Genomic DNA, 16,332 nt, shown 5'->3' with positions numbered 1-16,332 from the left:
CAAGCAAATGAAACTCAAGTTGCTGCTTTTCTGCTTCTGTGCAGCGTCAATGCGTGGAGTACGCCCTGAAGGCCCGTCCTCTGAGGAGGTACATCCCTAAGAACCCATACCAGTACAAGTTCTGGTATGTGGTCAACTCCACAGGCTTTGAGTACATCATGTTTGTGCTCATCATGCTAAACACACTCTGCTTGGCCGTACAGGTGAGACAAGTCAAAGTACACGATTCAAAATACATCCACTGAAATGTCTTCACTGTGCTTCTCGCAGCACTACGGCCAGTCGGCGCTCTTCAACTATGTCATGGACATCCTCAACATGGTCTTCACTGCTGTTTTCACTGTGGAAATGGTTCTCAAGCTCATTGCTTTTAAACCCAGGGTGAGTCAGCACATAAATCTCTTAAATGGCCGCGCCAACACAATCAAAGGACACAAACATGTTTGCTCATTTTCATTGTCATTTTTTCTTTTTTAAATATTAAGTCTGAGTATTATTTTTTTACCTTACCCTTCACTGCCTGCCCATCAGCTCTTTGTTGCCAAGAAGGACAGGATGCTAGTAAGAGCTTGTGTGGAGTGCAGTGGCCTCAATGTTTGCATGCATGCTATCGATGCTAATACTAATTTGGTCCAAATGACAACGCACTGCATAAAAGGGGTTAAAAGATTTGTTTTGTCGTCGACTACAGTAAGATGTGATTAAAATGGAGTCGACATTGATTTTTTTTTTTTCCAGCACAGTGCCACACACTGGTTTCATTTAAAGACATATTTGGATGGATGTGAATCTGTAAAACTAGCTATTGTCATCCACAACCAGCTTTTTTTATTATTATATAGTTATCCATCTAAAGTCGAATAGTCGATTAATCGTCTGACACTCAACTGGGCAAACACTTGCTCAACCTCACTTAGGGCTATTTTGGAGATGCCTGGAATGTGTTCGACGCCCTGGTTGTGATTGGCAGCATAGTTGACATTGTTCTCAGTGAAATCGATGTAAGTAAAGTCCAAGATTTGTGCTGACTCTGCTTGTTCTTTCAATTCTTCCAGCTGACTCCGTTCGGGCTTCCACCTTTGACTTTTTTTGGGGGATTCTTGCTAATACTTCTCCTTTTTCTCTCTCTTTGTCTTCAACTCATCCTTTTACATGATCCAATCATTCGACTTGTTCCCACCCGTCTTTCATTTCCCTCCTCCCTTCCATCTTCATGTTGCGCTTTGACTACAGCACTATTTCGCTGATGCTTGGAACACATTTGATGCCTTAATTGTCGTCGGTAGCGTCGTCGATATCGCGATCACTGAAGTGAACGTAAGTACGACTTTATTCTGACTCTTAGGTCAAACTGAAGCTTTCCTATAGATTGCCTTTAAACAATGCGCCTTCTACTTTTGAGGCCCGGTGATTATTTTTGAGGCACTTTTAAACGTATACAATGAACCAAAATAATAATAATAATATTGACTAGAAAATATGAACGCATATCTTATTGCTTTGCTAATTACAGCCATGCAAATCCAATTTTGTCCAAAATGAATTTCAATAAGGCCTTTTATGTAAAACTTCAGTTTGTCTGTTTTTTTTTTTCTCTTTTATTTTACTGCCTTACTGTCCAAATGGCTAAATGATGTGATGATAAAACATCTTTTTCTAGGAACTGAGGTCCAGTTTTTGTTTAGTACACTTATCTAATTCTCACTCCTGTTCATTTTGTTTCCATAGAAACTTGTAGAGGCAAGTATGAGGAATGAAAAACAATATTGTTTGTGTGTTCCCTTTTGTTCAGAACAACTTTATCGCCGTGACCCCACTTCACAGGGCAGATTTACTAAATGCAGCTTTTTTATTTAAGGGATTTCTTCGTTGATATTTTAATGAGTGAATGTCACTATTACTATTCTTTAGTCAGCAGGGCTCTATTTGTTAAAAACAACACAAGAAACAATTTCAGTGTAGATTTCTCAGAAACAGTGCTTGTATTATTAATATTTATACATATCTGGCAAAATATTAAAAAAAAATTCATTACTTTACAAATTCTCACAATATTTCTACCTTATTCTCTTGTTTTGACTTTGTACTATATATCATTTTTTTTGCCTTGAATGTGGGCCTAATCTTTGTGTTTTTTAAATGAAAGAAAATATAGCTGATGAGGTTGCCCATTTTTAGTTGATATAAAAGTGTGGAAGTTGCACCCCACCCTCACCCCGCCAACCCCCCCTTCCACTCTCGAGTGCTATTTTCTGAGCTGCAGTGCTGTTTTTTTGGAGACATATTTCACGTTATGTTCTGTCATTGTGTCTTGCACGAGTGTGGATTATTAAATTTTGGTGATTTATTGCTATGCATGAACAGTATTTGTGTGTGAATTTAATGTGTGTAGTTTTTAAGTGTGCAAGTGTGTTGTGTTTCTCAACGGTATATATATTTTTTTTTTAAAGGCTTTTGTAATGGTTCCTCTGAGGCACTTTTCCGTTGATATGGCTCACATTGCATGTGGTTATTTTTGTGTGTGTGGCCGGATCATACTGCATCGTGTAGTTGTGCCTCATGGCTGATTTCAAAGGTAATGAGGTTTTAAAACAGTGGACCCTTGGTAGTCGAACATACCGGTAATCAAACCAAATGGAGCAGCACAATGTCCATTGAAGTGAAATTGGAAAAAAAATTGCAAAAAGAATTTCATTCTTTTTCAGTCGTATGTTTTTATGAGGTGCTAAATTTGATTTAAAAGGCACATTGCAAAAAATTTTGTTTTTGGGGGGGTGGGCCTTCAATGGATGAATATCTATTCCTTTTTAATAATGGCTTGGCTTCCCTGTGCCCACTGTATTTTTTCTCAAGTTGCCTGTTGCAATGTATTCCAGTCATGACTTGATGTTTGTGACCTCACCAAATGCATGCTGGAAGCGTCAGCTAACATCATTAGCTAACATCTTTTCCATGTGCCGCCTCTCCCAGATGGCCCTTGGCCACCCGCTCCATTCCCCTCCGGTCAGTGTTTTGTTTGTGTGCCGTTTGTCCTTCCCTTTCCTCGCCACTATTTTCAAATGTGACCTCCAGACAGAATGGCCCTGAGCTCAAAAGCTGCGAGCGGAATGTCAATCGACATGAATCATAAATTGTAATGGGATCCAACACAAACAATAATAAATATATTACATTTTGTAGATTTTTGTCAGTTTTGGATCTCGTACCTAATTTAGTATTTGATAAGATAATTCTTTGGTGGTATGATAAATCAAATTGATCAGAAAATGTTAGTTACTAAATGTACCAGTACAAGCATTTCTTCACAGGTAAGAGTGGACTTGTCCTTTAAGGCAAGGGTTGAGTTTGAGGTTCTTTGCCGAACTTGTGTTTGTGTCTCTGTGAGTGATTGTCTGTGTTTTGTTCTGTCGTCCTGTAGTGAGCTCTTAAAGCTCACAATGGAACTCATGTGTAGCGCAGGTGTGTAGACCCCAGTCAGGTGCATGAATGCCTCGGTGGCTCCTCACTCACTCACCCACAGCCTTCTGCCCCCTCCTTTCCCCAAGTTCAGCCCAGTTTCTCCTCTCGTCTCAACCCCGCCCCCCGCTCCGACTCGCTGCAAGGCACGTGCATGAGTTTGCTGCATTGCTATGAGAGGATTGGTCGCTCTTCATTGCGTGTATGTTATGGCTGAACAATTAATCAAATTCCTTATGTTGATTCATTGACTTATGTTTAGGCCACACCTCTAGAATATTGTGAAGTTGTCATCATATCACGCTTATAAGACTAAGTCAAGGTGTTTATTCATTTAACAACTCTAATTGAAGTAGATAAATAAACAAAATAAAACGTTGTTCATTTGCCTTTATTTTACCGTAAGCTTAAAGGCCAAAGCATTTTATTTTTGATTTATTGATTTATTGCTTGTGTATGTTCAAAAAAAAACATGGGGAGAAGACCTAAAAAATAATTTCTTAAAATACATTTTTATTAGTTAATTTTTCCAAATTGTTCAGCCCTAGCGTGCGTGCATTGCTTTTTCCCGGCAAGGCGGCTTGCATGTTCCATGGATGCCGTGGCCAGGATTACCTAAAGAACCTCCTCAAGTGAAATTCTTGAAATTGACTGCTTTGAGTCATAGTGCTGAAGCGATTGAATGAAGCCGCATCTGTCTGGAGGGCGTTTTTGCTCTTCATATTATTGATTGATTTGCCTCGTTTGATTGAATACTTCCTTTTCATGGCATGGATTGCATATATTGACTGCGTATGAGTGTGCGTCCTGCGTGAGTGTTGCTGGATGTAATCGTTATCTAAGGTACATTGAGACTTAAGGAGGTAGGCAAAAATGTCAGCGTGAAAGTGGTTTGATATTTATTGTTATAGTCTCAAACATCTTCAACCTGACCTATTAGCAATATTTTATTTATCCAATTAAAATACAGTTTAGTGTTTCTCGCTCTTGGAACGAACAAATCAGTGAGTAATTGACATCCACGCTGCTAACGTTTATAAATTCCAACTACTGCCACAAGATGGCGATAAAGCACGACCTTTGTCTGACTGAAACAAAACAACTAATTTCAGCATAGTTTCAAAATAGCAGAATTATTGACGCAGCTCTTGGAAGGAATGCAACTGGATTGCAAGATGTTCAAGATGGCGGCTGGCAAATGTTTTCGAATAGATCTATGAATCAAATAAACACGTGTCAGCTCATGGAGTCATTCCGGCGGGGTGATAAAGTTGTGTACCGGGCTCACGGTTTCAAGTGATTCCCATGTTGTTTGTCTTTGTGACCTGCTCTGGTTCAGTCCCACATAAAATACGAACCTGTGGTGTGCCAGTCTTCCATAGTGCTTACAGAATGTTGTTCGTCCAATCTTCTCAGTCCTGTCGGTTTACAGGCTGTGTGCGAGGCCAGTGGTGATTGTGTTCTGTCTCTGTCATGTAAAAACATAAAGAGAATTTAGTTTGTAATCGTCTACCTGTGTAAGTGTTTATTCAGTTCAGGTTCTGATGAAGTCATTAATGCAGGTCTTTGATTTTAAAGCCAACAGAGACTCCTCAGGTGGATGAACTGGGGGTAAGATGCGATACCTCCAACCCCTTTTTTAGGGACTTTCCATATATTTATTTGTTAGGTTTCTTTTCTTATGTTTTCATACTAAGGTTTTCATTTCCTGTATTTTGATTTCTTTTTTTTTTGCTCATGAATTGTTATTTTTTAACAAGGAGTCACTCAAACGTGGCGCCGCGCGTGCGTCTCCTTTCGTGAGGTGACAGCTGGTTTCATATCCCAGCTTCTCACGTTTGTAGTGTTGACACTTCTGACATGGTTTCTGCCTCGCGCATATGTGGGGTAGTTACTCATGGATGAACTCCCCTCCCCCCCTCCCCCTTCCCGGGATAAGGTCACCCAGTTCTGACCTGGCAACCTCCTGGCCGACCCATTTTCGGGTTGGTCCCACTGTGACTCTGCATGCAGTGACTCTGGAGTGAGGGTGCCATGCTTGCGCAGACGCGACCTGTCAAGTATGGCGAGATTTTCTCCAGCATGCCTGCCTCCTTGCTTCCTTTCCTTGTAGGTCACTGCTGTGACACCAACGCTGACAGTGCTTTGGACCCGGGCCGACAGAAGCATATGAGCTGAAGTTCTACTGCTTTTCACCAAATCTAAAAATGTAGCCACCTTTTCATCAAGTGGTCCAGTTGTGTTTCCGTGTAGTTGCATCAGCGACATCAGTGACAGGCGGAACAATTTATTTGACACAACTGTACTGTTCGATGAAAACATGGCCACATAAAAATTTCATTCCAATTCTAATTTCAACATGCAGTACTGCTCTTCCAGCCCACATGTTTCTGCAGCTGAGTTCGCAACTTCTCAACCTGCTCTGCAAAGCCAGGGCTCCCGCGTCCTGTGCTGTAGCTACGCCCACTTCTGATTTTGCAATGCTTTCTTCCCAGAACACGGAAGACAGCGCCCGCATCTCCATCACTTTCTTCCGTCTCTTCCGAGTCATGCGGCTCGTCAAGCTGCTCAGCAGAGGGGAGGGCATCCGCACTCTTCTTTGGACCTTCATCAAATCCTTCCAGGTGAGGATAAGTTTGTAACCAGTGACAAAATATGACGTTGTTTATTTACTATTTGATGTACTATTATTTTGTTGTTTTTCAGTTATTCTTACTCTTTTTATTTTTTTTTAGGCTCTGCCATACGTTGCTCTTCTGATAGCTATGCTGTTCTTCATCTATGCTGTCATCGGGATGCAGGTTGGTACCACAATGTGATGCCACCAATGATTTTTTTTCCCCCTTTCACACTAATGCGTCCAATAAATGGCTTGTTAGGTGTTTGGGAAAATCGCCATGGTGGATGGCACGCACATCAACAGAAACAATAACTTCCAGACCTTCCCTCAAGCCGTGCTCCTCCTCTTCAGGTTTCGTCAACATTCTGAGCTTGTTTTCCAATCTTGATTGCATGTCACTTATATATTGCTTTCCCAGATGTGCCACTGGAGAGGCATGGCAAGAGATCATGTTGGCCTGCATGCCGGGGAAACTGTGTGACCCCGAGTCGGACTACAACCCCGGGGAGGAGATGACATGTGGCAGTGGATTTGCAATCATTTACTTCATCACCTTCTACATGCTCTGCGCCTTTTTGGTATGTACCATCCATCACTAGGACTCTTGACTGCACTACTTGTCCAGTAGGATTGCAGCATTTACTCCATATGATGCCATTGTCAATTAAATTTTTGGTCCTTCAGATTATCAATTTGTTTGTGGCCGTCATCATGGACAACTTTGACTATTTGACGCGGGATTGGTCCATTCTTGGTCCACATCACCTGGATGAATTCAAGAGAATTTGGTCCGAGTACGACCCGGAGGCTAAGTATGACTTATTACTGCAGCTATTTTTATTTTATTTTTTACATGATTTATATATTTATATATATATTCTGTTCATCCAGAGGAAGAATCAAACATCTAGACGTGGTAACACTTCTTCGTCGAATCCAGCCTCCTCTTGGCTTTGGTAAACTGTGTCCTCATCGAGTGGCTTGCAAGGTCTCTTTTTACTCTTCTTTTAATTGTTTTGCTTCTAATTGAGACAACATGCATGTTTTAGCGATGTGCAACATGAGCGCAGAATCTCACAACAAGGCAAATGGTGTTCCAAATGTTGTGACAGTTTTATCATGAGGCATTCTAGGCCTGACTATTTAATTTCTTGCCTTCTCTCCCATTTCAGAGACTGGTGGCCATGAATATGCCTCTCAACAGTGATGGCACAGTCATGTTTAATGCTACTCTTTTTGCACTGGTGCGAACAGCCCTGAAGATAAAAACCGAAGGTGGAATAATTAAACGGTCAAATATAAAGGTCTAAATTTATTGCCACGAGTGATCTCATGTCTGAAGGAATGGCTTGACGTTGTGCTTCAGGTAATCTGGAGCAGGCCAATGAGGAGCTTCGAGCCGTCATCAAAAAAATCTGGAAGAGAACCAGCATGAAGCTGCTGGATCAAGTGGTGCCGCCTGCTGGTGGTCAGTCACACATACCTTATATGCCTCTGCCAGGAAAACTATCCAAAACCTTTCTAATTACTCACACACAAGCAAGTTCACAGACATATGGGAGGGCATGCTCAAGCACCCATTGCCCAAATTATATATATAATTATAATAACTATATATATATATATATATATATATATATATAAACATTGTATTTATTTAACTTGTGTATTTATTTCAGTGCACAAAATCAATGCAGTCAATAATAGAAATATTACACTTTACTTTATAGATACAAAAAAAAGCTACACTTTGATGTTCAAATGGAAGATTTTTGTGTTAAAAATGAGACTACATTTTTTTTTAAATTCCGCATTATTATTTAACGGCAAGTGCTTGAGCACCACCTAATTGTGCACAAGCAGATTCTCTCCCAAAGTAATGTTTATGTACAGTATCATGGTGTTGTTGCTCATCTTCTCCTGGTTGCAGTGTGTCCATACGTTTACAACTCACTCTTCTGTCTGGGATCTTGATGGAGGCTACCGATCGAGTGTTCTGATTTTTTTTTTTTTTGTGTCTCCCTCAGTTTCTCTCATGTGTTTCTCCTCACTCACTTATCTCTCTGTGTGTGTCCAAATCTCTTAAGTACTTCAGAATATTCTGAAGCAGTTCTGTTTTAGGGTGGTGGCATGGAACTAGAGTTGCCTCTCGCTCTCTCTCTTTCTCTCTCTCTTTCGCTCTTTCTCTCTCTGATCTCTGTCCCCAGTGTGCTTGCTTAAAGTGATCCAGACCTCTGCTTCACAATGATTCTAACACACTGTTGCACACTAATATCCAAATTAAATGAATCTAAGTTGTAGTTTGTTCCAGCGATGTCAAACTGCACAATTTCACGTTGTTGCAAAAAAAAAAAAAACCTCAATTTACTATACTATACAAATAACTCGCAATTATGCCAATTAACCGCAGTTTCTTATCAAAATTTCTTATAAATCTGACAAAAAACATTTAACAGTTAAAAGAAATAGTTTCTGGCCCTGTGAGGAGGAATTTGAAATTAAAGACAAAATCCTCAAATAGCTTAAAGTTACTTCAGCCAGCACTACTGATTCTCAAGGCACTGGGCAGACTAGATTGAAATGCAGACGTCTGATTGGTCAAAACAATCCAACGTACACATACTAAGAAAGACATGAACCCTTTTGCTGCACGAATCCACAAACAAACCTAAGACTAACGACAGTGTAAATTTTGCGCACGTGCTTTTGTGTGTGCTGACCAGCTGACACAGGAAGCGTTTGTGTGGTCTGTTCACTCAGATGATGAGGTAACGGTGGGGAAGTTCTATGCCACCTTCCTGATACAGGACTACTTTAGGAAATTCAAGAAACGTAAAGAGGAAGGCCTGGTGGGTGCACACCCGTCCCAGAACAGCACAGCTATCGCACTGCAGGTGAGTCTCTGCCGGACTCAGCGAAGGCAGACACGTGTTGGTGTGATCTTCATTAAGTGTGCTAATGTCACAGTTTGTGATCCAGCAGGAAGTTCATCTCGCTGTAGAGTCTGGCTATGTTTTGTCATTTATGTGGAGTTGTACTTTGTGTCCTTGTTTCTTTAAATGTCACACATGTTGATGTTAAGGGTGCGCCATCGTCTCACGTGATTTCTGGCCAACACAATTCACCCATCAGCTCATGAAAATCACTTCCTAAGCTTGTTTTCTTTTTAACACAAGTGCACAGTATACACTACAAAGCCATAGCTTTAGGTGCACATGCACAATCCAATGACATTCAATCCAAGCGCTCTCTCGATAACAATGCCTTTGTGACAATACATAATCCCAAACCTAGTATTTTTTAAAGGTGTAAGTTTTTGATGAACACTTGGTCCTACTGTATTCTAATGCCAGTAATAATGGTTGTATTTTACAGTTTTTTTAATAGATAAAAACTACAACATTATTGATATAGCACATTTCATGATATAACATAACTACAAAGACGGTAAAAACATTCAATTTAAACTAATTAATATACAGTAGTTGTTAAATTCAATATGTATGTATTAAGTAGCCACCAATAAAACAACATCAGATTGTGCCGGTGTACCTAATGAAGTTGGCGATAAGTGTATGGCTGCTTTCACTCTCACCATATGTCAACATCAGGCAGATAAAACTGCTCTAAATCCATCAATTAAAGCGTCTTGATCACCAATTTAGGTGATTGATTGGACTGCGTTGTCAGACCGAATAAAAACAGTATACCAGGAATTCTTTAGCTATGAATTAATTACATCGGGTTCCATTCAGTTGAGCACATCTCTGTCTGTCTGCACCGTCAATGTCACAAACTCGAGCAGGCGTGTGTGTGCGCTTTTGGCTGTAAGATGTCCCTTTTTCAAAGTCCTCCTCAGTAGTGCTTAGCCCTTTTGTTGTCATGGTTACAGGCCGGCCTCCGCACTCTCCATGATATTGGGCCCGAAATTCGCCGAGCGATATCATGTGACCTGCAAGATGATGAACTAATAGACTTTATACCAGAGGAAGACGAGGAAATATATAGGGTAACTGATTTATTTTACCCAAAACGGGGATGATTGTGACATGACACTTTTTAAAAATAGAATACATGTTTGAAAAAAATTTTGGCATTAGTTATTTGGCGCGAGTTACTTAGTTATTATTTGTAGGCCCATTTCTACCTGTATAGCATGCTAGCTAGCTATGACTACACTCCAAAAAGCTGTTTTTTTTTTTTCTTTTAATTTTCCTGTTTTTTTTTTTTCATTTGTAATTCAGGACAAAATTCAACTATTTTGTCCACACAAGTCATGCGCCCATAAGTCAGCTTCCTATTTTGCTCATATCAATTCTGAAATCAGACTTAACATCAAACCTTTATTTTTCTGTATTGCAAGAAACAAAAATGTCAGAGGTGTCACTGTGCGTATTCGTTGGCAGCGTAACGGAGGACTATTTGGCAACCACCTGATGAACGGAGGTCACCGGCGATCTGACGGCCACCAGACCAACGCCACGCAGCGGCCGCTGCAGGTGCAACCGCCCCCTCACTACGCTCACATGGAGCAACCGGTGGGCCGGCTGTCTCGAGCCAACGCCATGTCCCACCCCAACCACCGTCACCACCACCATCACCACCATCACCGCCACCGTCATCACAACAACTCCTATGGCAAGTCTCCCAAATCCACCAACATCAACCTCAACAACGCCAACAAGTCCGGTTTACCCAACGGGGGGCATCATCGCTACTATGAACACGCTCCTCCCAATGGCTACCCGGGTCATCGCGGCTCCTACTATGATTATGAAAAGGGCCGGACGCCACAAGCTCAAAGGTACCACCAACATGTGCATCCTTTCCACAGCAGACATTTGTGTACTTGTGTTGTCTTGGTCTTATCACCAGATGGTCATTTAAATATGAGGATCACTCCCCTTTTTAATGACAGCTATGAAAGGCACTGATCCATTCTTAAAAGCATATTTTGGAGCGATTACCGGTTAATCAGTTCATTTGTATGCCGTCGTCATAATTTGTGTAGTTGCATCCCGATGAAATGATGGGAATAATTTCTTCTGATCGAGTAATTCAATAGTTGTGTAGTAGTTCATCAAATAGTGCCATGTATTTATTCAACTGAAGAGAATAGCAGGTATTTATTTGAAGGTGGCTTTATTTCTAGCAAAACTGGACATTGATTGTTGATTTAGTCCTACTATAGTACTGGTTGGTTCGGATTTTTTTATTGAATGTTTTATGTGGTTTGTCTAAAGAAATAACAGAGTCATGTTTTTGGTTTCAAAACCTCCACTGCCACCATTTTTGTGTTGCAGTCGTTAATTACAGGCCTCAATTACATTAGTTAATGATTTTGGTTAAGTTAGTGAAACTATGGGTTTTAAAGTAAAGCAAATATTTACCTTCATCCTATTCCACTGTGCAAGCGAGATGGAGCGAATTCTGCTGCCATCAGCCGGATGACTATTAGTCTTCAGGCATCCGGGCAGCTTCTTATCAAGCCTCCCCCATTTCCACCAACCTTTATTCATTCCCTAGTAGATCACACTTCATTTCACATGTGACCATCTTTTTTTTTTTTTACTTGGCACCAGGACAATTTCATCCATGCCATTTTTTTCAAAAAATATTTTCTTATCACAGGAGAAAAAAAAATGGGATTGTCAAATACACTGAAGTGTATGTCCCCCATCATGTTCTTGTATATTAGAATGCTGTATATGTTCTATATACTGTATGATATACAGTAAAGCACTGTATGATATACAGTATATATCACTCTTTTCCTGCCTTTTCTCTCTTTGTTCTCTCCCTTTCTCCTTCCTAACTGAAATGCTTTCTCTCGGCCACCCCCTCTGCTGTCTTGGACAGAAGGCGCTACTATGAGACCTATGTTAGGTATGTTGTTTTTCCAGGTTTGGCACCAGCAGTAACAAGCAAAGAGGGCTTATTTGCCATTATTTTGTTGTTTGGATTGGTGAAAGGCTGCAAAGCTCATTTTCTTCTGCATGTGGTTGGCACCCAGGCGTGTTTGATGATGTCCACTAGTGGCCACTGTTTCTCATTTACTGCTTTTTTTTTTGTCTTTGGGATTGGCTCACTTTCACGCTTTGGATGAGGTTTTTGAAACATTGTGTAGGCTTGCATCTGCATGGCAATGCATGACACAAATCCAGAACACTTGGTGACTCTTGAGCCGTGCAACTTGATTTCTCGTCAGGTCCAATGGTGGGGATAGACGCCACCCCACCATCTGCAGAGAAGAGGAGGTGGATGAAGATCGTTTGTCTGGCGAGTATTTCAGCGGAGAAGAGTTTTATGAAGATGACAGCATGCTCTCGGGGGACAGGTAGATGAACAACATTAACATTGAAGATGACTTCAATTCTGCTACTTCTGTGACACATCAAAAATTTGTTACAAGGTACCAGAACAGCGATACGGAGTACGAGACTCCCAAAGGCTACCATCATCCCGACAGTTACTATGACGATGATGAGCAGCCCCTCTACCACGACTCGAGGAGATCACCAAAAAGACGTTTGCTCCCTGCCACACCTGAAGCTTTGCATGGTATTGACCTGCTGCATAAGTTGTCTTCATATGTTGATTCTAGAAATGTGCATAACTTTACTTTTCCATTACAATTTACATGAACTGAATATTTTGCCAGTGTTGCCGATTTCATTTTTCTTGAGAATATTTTACAAGTCGTTGCCATGCTTGCACAGGTCACAGGAGGCCGTCTTTCAACTTTGAGTGTCTGCGCCGGCAGGGTAGCCACGATGAGCTTCCACATCAACGTACCGCTCTACCACTGCACCTTATGCAGCACCAGGTAACGCCCAAAAAAAACAAAAAAAAAAGATAGAAATGCTTCTGTGGCCTCGCTGCAACAATTCATCTTGAATGTCCTCGCTTGTCAGGTGATGGCCGTAGCAGGCCTGGACTCCAGCAGAGCCCACCACCTCTCCCCAACACGCTCCACCCGCTCCTGGGCCACGCCCCCTGCCACACCGGCCAGTAAAGACCAGTCACCGTACTACACCCCCCTCATCCGTGTCGACCACCCGCACAGGGATAGCACCGCCAGCAGCCACGTATCGGTGCGCAAAAGCTCCTGGTACTCGGATGACCCCGAGTTCACGCAGAGGACGTACTCGCCCATTCACCTGCAGGTGCCGCCCGAGTACCACAGCCAGTACCACCAGAAGCGAGGAAGCGCCACCAGCCTCGTTGAAGCCGTATGTTTTTTGTTTGTTTTTTGGTGTTGTTGAATTACACTTTCCCATAATTCTTTTCAGTTTCAGAGTCAATTTTATATCTGTAGCCCACAGAAACATCTCAAAGGGCTTTACATACCGACAGTTGATATATTTAATATTTAGCCACTAAAAGCTCTGAAAAAAAATCTGATTATATACACAACTTTCCTTGTCCCGACTTTGTTTTCCAAACAGGTTTTGATATCAGAAGGCCTCGGAAGGTACGCCATGGATCCCAAGTTTGTCGCCGCCACCAAGCACGAGATAGCGGACGCCTGCGAGATGACGATAGATGAGATGGAGAGCGCGGCCAGCCACCTGCTGAACGGGGGCATGGCGCCGGTGATCAACGGGGTCAACGTCTTTCCTCTTCTGACCGCGGGGGGCTTTGAGATGCCGGACCCGGCGGCCAGCTACAGTGACGACGAACCCGAAGCGGAACCCAGGCCCTCCTATGAGGAGGACCTGGCTGACGAGATGATTTGCATCACAACTTTATAGCGGTAAAGGACCCTTGCCCGACTACCAACAGTGAAAAGTGCCTTTACACTGAACAGAAAGGCAAAGAGAAGAGAGAGACACACACACACACACACACACACACACACAAGTCGCGAAAGAAAACCTCTCTCGCTGCCAGCAAAGGACGTCACAGCACGGAGCCCCGCGGAGTACCCGGGGGCCATTCTGACCTTCCTGTCAAAGGGCTTGACCTGGGGGTCCGGGCAGAGACCATCCAGGATAAGTGGCGTGGACGTGCCATGCTCTTTGGGGGCTGGCGTGTTAGGGTGATGACAATCAGATGTATGATGTCATTACCTCGGTCACTTTATTCAAGGTTTGGCATATCATGCAAGTTTTCAATGCAAAGCATAGAAAGGCATATCTTACCCCCCCCCCCCCCCCCCCCCCTTACCCTCCCCTAGGCCCCTGCTTTCGTCTGATTTGATCCCTTTGTCCCGTAGTAGTGCCGCGGCCGAGTCACACAACAAAAGTTGCGGAAACCAGAATATGCAGGAGCGTTACTTTTGAGACATCTATAAAGAATTTGAGATGCAGGTTATTTCAAACAGTAGAATAGCCTGGTTAATATTTCTTAGTTGAGATTCTGTAAATTGTATTCTATAATATGAGACACTTTGTAAAGAGATCTTCTATATTTTGTAATTATGTATGATTTCACTGATCAGCAATATGGACCATGTGCTATAAAACCCGACAACCGTTTATTAGCTACCATTTGCTGCATTTCATTTGCCTTTTATGTTCCGTGCGATTACATAGCCTTTATTTTTGTCTGCATTTTAATTTTGCCTTTGGTCACAATTTTAAGAGGTCGAGATTTCGTGACCAATATTAACTGCACAAGTCGAGCCAACACTTCTGATGATCTTAGCACAAGTGTACTCACTATTAAAAAAAAAAGCCCCTTCTTTAAATGGGGCTCGCCCCTTGGCCCACCGTGCTGGCACGTCTTTATTTATAATGAAATCGATGCTGCTTTTCTTCAAAATCTTCTTTGGGTTGCTCCTGATTAAAATGCCTTTTTTTTTTTTTTTTTTTTTGCTGCTGCTGCTGAAGGAAGACAAAAGATGGATGGTAGGGGAAAAATAATGGAGGTCTTATTGATTAGCGATCAAAGCTGGTGCTGGGGGTTTGGTTAATGATTGATGCGTCCTTGAAGACTTTCTGTGAAATCTCATGTTGAGCGTGTGAGGCCCGCATCCACTTTGGTGGCAGGAGTTGGCCAAGTGGAGAGGCTTAAGCAATACAAGAAGACCCCCCCTCCCCTCCCCTACTTGACCCCCACCGCTCTCTCTGTCTACCTGGCGTCTCGTATACCTCTTTTGGCAAAGGTGACAACATATCATCGTCTCAGTGTATCTGTGTCGCGGTGTTCCGCAGGGGAGTCTTAAACAGGGTTTAACTATGGATGTGCTTGTATCTAATAATGTGACAAAAGGCTGAAACTGGATGGCCACGAGTTAACTTCATTTACAGTCGACTTAAGAGCTGATTTAAGAACATTGGAGGTTCACATGATCCGTTGTACATGTTTGGTCCGTCGGCGTGTGCGTGCTTGTACGCTACTTACAACAATGTAGATTTTCCATTTTGTGTGCACATTGAAAGGGCTCTTTGAAATGTTTGTGCGTTTAAAGAAAATATTATAATAAAAAAAATTAATGTGTTCTAGTCCTTTTGCAGATGACAAAAGGAATGCACATAACTGGCACATTGTACTATTGGTAGCAATTGATGAACTGAAAATATGCATTATTTTTTAAAGACTTTAAAATATTGAGTTAATCTAAAGATGAAAAGAACTTACTTTTACCTCAAGTCAGGGATTCCTGAAAAAAAGAGTAAATAGTAACTTGGTTGAGTCTTAAATATTAGCACATAGCTGTTTGTCTTTGCACAAGTACGTGTATTGTGCTTCTGTTTCTCCTTTTTCTAAAACTGATTTGTGTATTAAGGTGAGACAATTTTGTACTTTTTTGTGACTGTGTGTATGGTTTAGTGGAATCTATATTTGTCATTCACACCTCATCTTACAATGCTGGGAATGAAAGAAAATCAAAAGAATATTTTCAAGGTGCGTCATTGCTCTGCTGGAAAACAAGAAAATGGATAAAATACCAGTTTACAGAGAAACGTGCTGTTTCTATCACATTTCTTCTCATGGTTAGATATATAATTACTTTTATTACCGTTCTTAAAGCTGTATTCAAAATGAATATGTAAAATGTGTATAAATGATCGGAAAGACCCATGGTAATGTTCTCTACTTGAAAGTCTTGATATTTGCTCTTAAATGTTTTTTTGAGTTAGCATAAATCTCCGAGTAGCAAATGCTTTAATATATAACAGATTGGATTTTGTAACTATGCTTTTTTGTATTTTTCATTTAATTTGGGCCTTGTCTTTATTTCAATCAATTCTGTTTATTTTCTATTGAGCATCATTGAATAAACTTATGCTGAACTTATTGATATCAGG

At 41.5% G+C, this 16,332-nt stretch overlaps 1 protein-coding gene across 3 annotated transcripts in view; it reads left to right on the top strand.

Annotated features, from left to right (window-relative positions):
* The window catches only part of cacna1da (calcium channel, voltage-dependent, L type, alpha 1D subunit, a), a 40,130-nt gene extending 23,805 nt beyond the window's left edge, over window positions 1–16,325 (top strand). For 2 of the 3 annotated variants that reach the window (XM_049733550.2, XM_049733551.2), the window contains 20 exons: window positions 45–203; window positions 271–381; window positions 1,234–1,317; window positions 5,952–6,080; window positions 6,192–6,257; window positions 6,336–6,427; window positions 6,495–6,654; window positions 6,761–6,888; window positions 6,968–7,064; window positions 7,249–7,351; window positions 7,443–7,544; window positions 8,837–8,970; window positions 9,969–10,085; window positions 10,483–10,880; window positions 11,936–11,962; window positions 12,285–12,413; window positions 12,489–12,637; window positions 12,796–12,902; window positions 12,991–13,308; window positions 13,525–16,325. In XM_049733550.2, the coding sequence (XP_049589507.1) occupies window positions 45–203; window positions 271–381; window positions 1,234–1,317; window positions 5,952–6,080; window positions 6,192–6,257; window positions 6,336–6,427; window positions 6,495–6,654; window positions 6,761–6,888; window positions 6,968–7,064; window positions 7,249–7,351; window positions 7,443–7,544; window positions 8,837–8,970; window positions 9,969–10,085; window positions 10,483–10,880; window positions 11,936–11,962; window positions 12,285–12,413; window positions 12,489–12,637; window positions 12,796–12,902; window positions 12,991–13,308; window positions 13,525–13,830 (2,916 nt within the window). In that variant the 3' untranslated portion in view covers window positions 13,831–16,325. The remainder of the gene's footprint in view (window positions 1–44; window positions 204–270; window positions 382–1,233; window positions 1,318–5,951; window positions 6,081–6,191; window positions 6,258–6,335; window positions 6,428–6,494; window positions 6,655–6,760; window positions 6,889–6,967; window positions 7,065–7,248; window positions 7,352–7,442; window positions 7,545–8,836; window positions 8,971–9,968; window positions 10,086–10,482; window positions 10,881–11,935; window positions 11,963–12,284; window positions 12,414–12,488; window positions 12,638–12,795; window positions 12,903–12,990; window positions 13,309–13,524) is intronic. The other variant, XM_068652376.1, reaches the window with a different exon arrangement.
* The last annotated feature ends 7 nt before the right edge of the window (window positions 16,326–16,332 follow it).

Source organism: Syngnathus scovelli, chromosome 11 (genome assembly GCF_024217435.2).
Source record: "Syngnathus scovelli strain Florida chromosome 11, RoL_Ssco_1.2, whole genome shotgun sequence".
NCBI lineage: Eukaryota > Metazoa > Chordata > Actinopteri > Syngnathiformes > Syngnathidae > Syngnathus > Syngnathus scovelli.
Note: the sequence above shows the minus strand (reverse complement) of the source record. Positions and strands in the feature narration are given on the sequence as shown.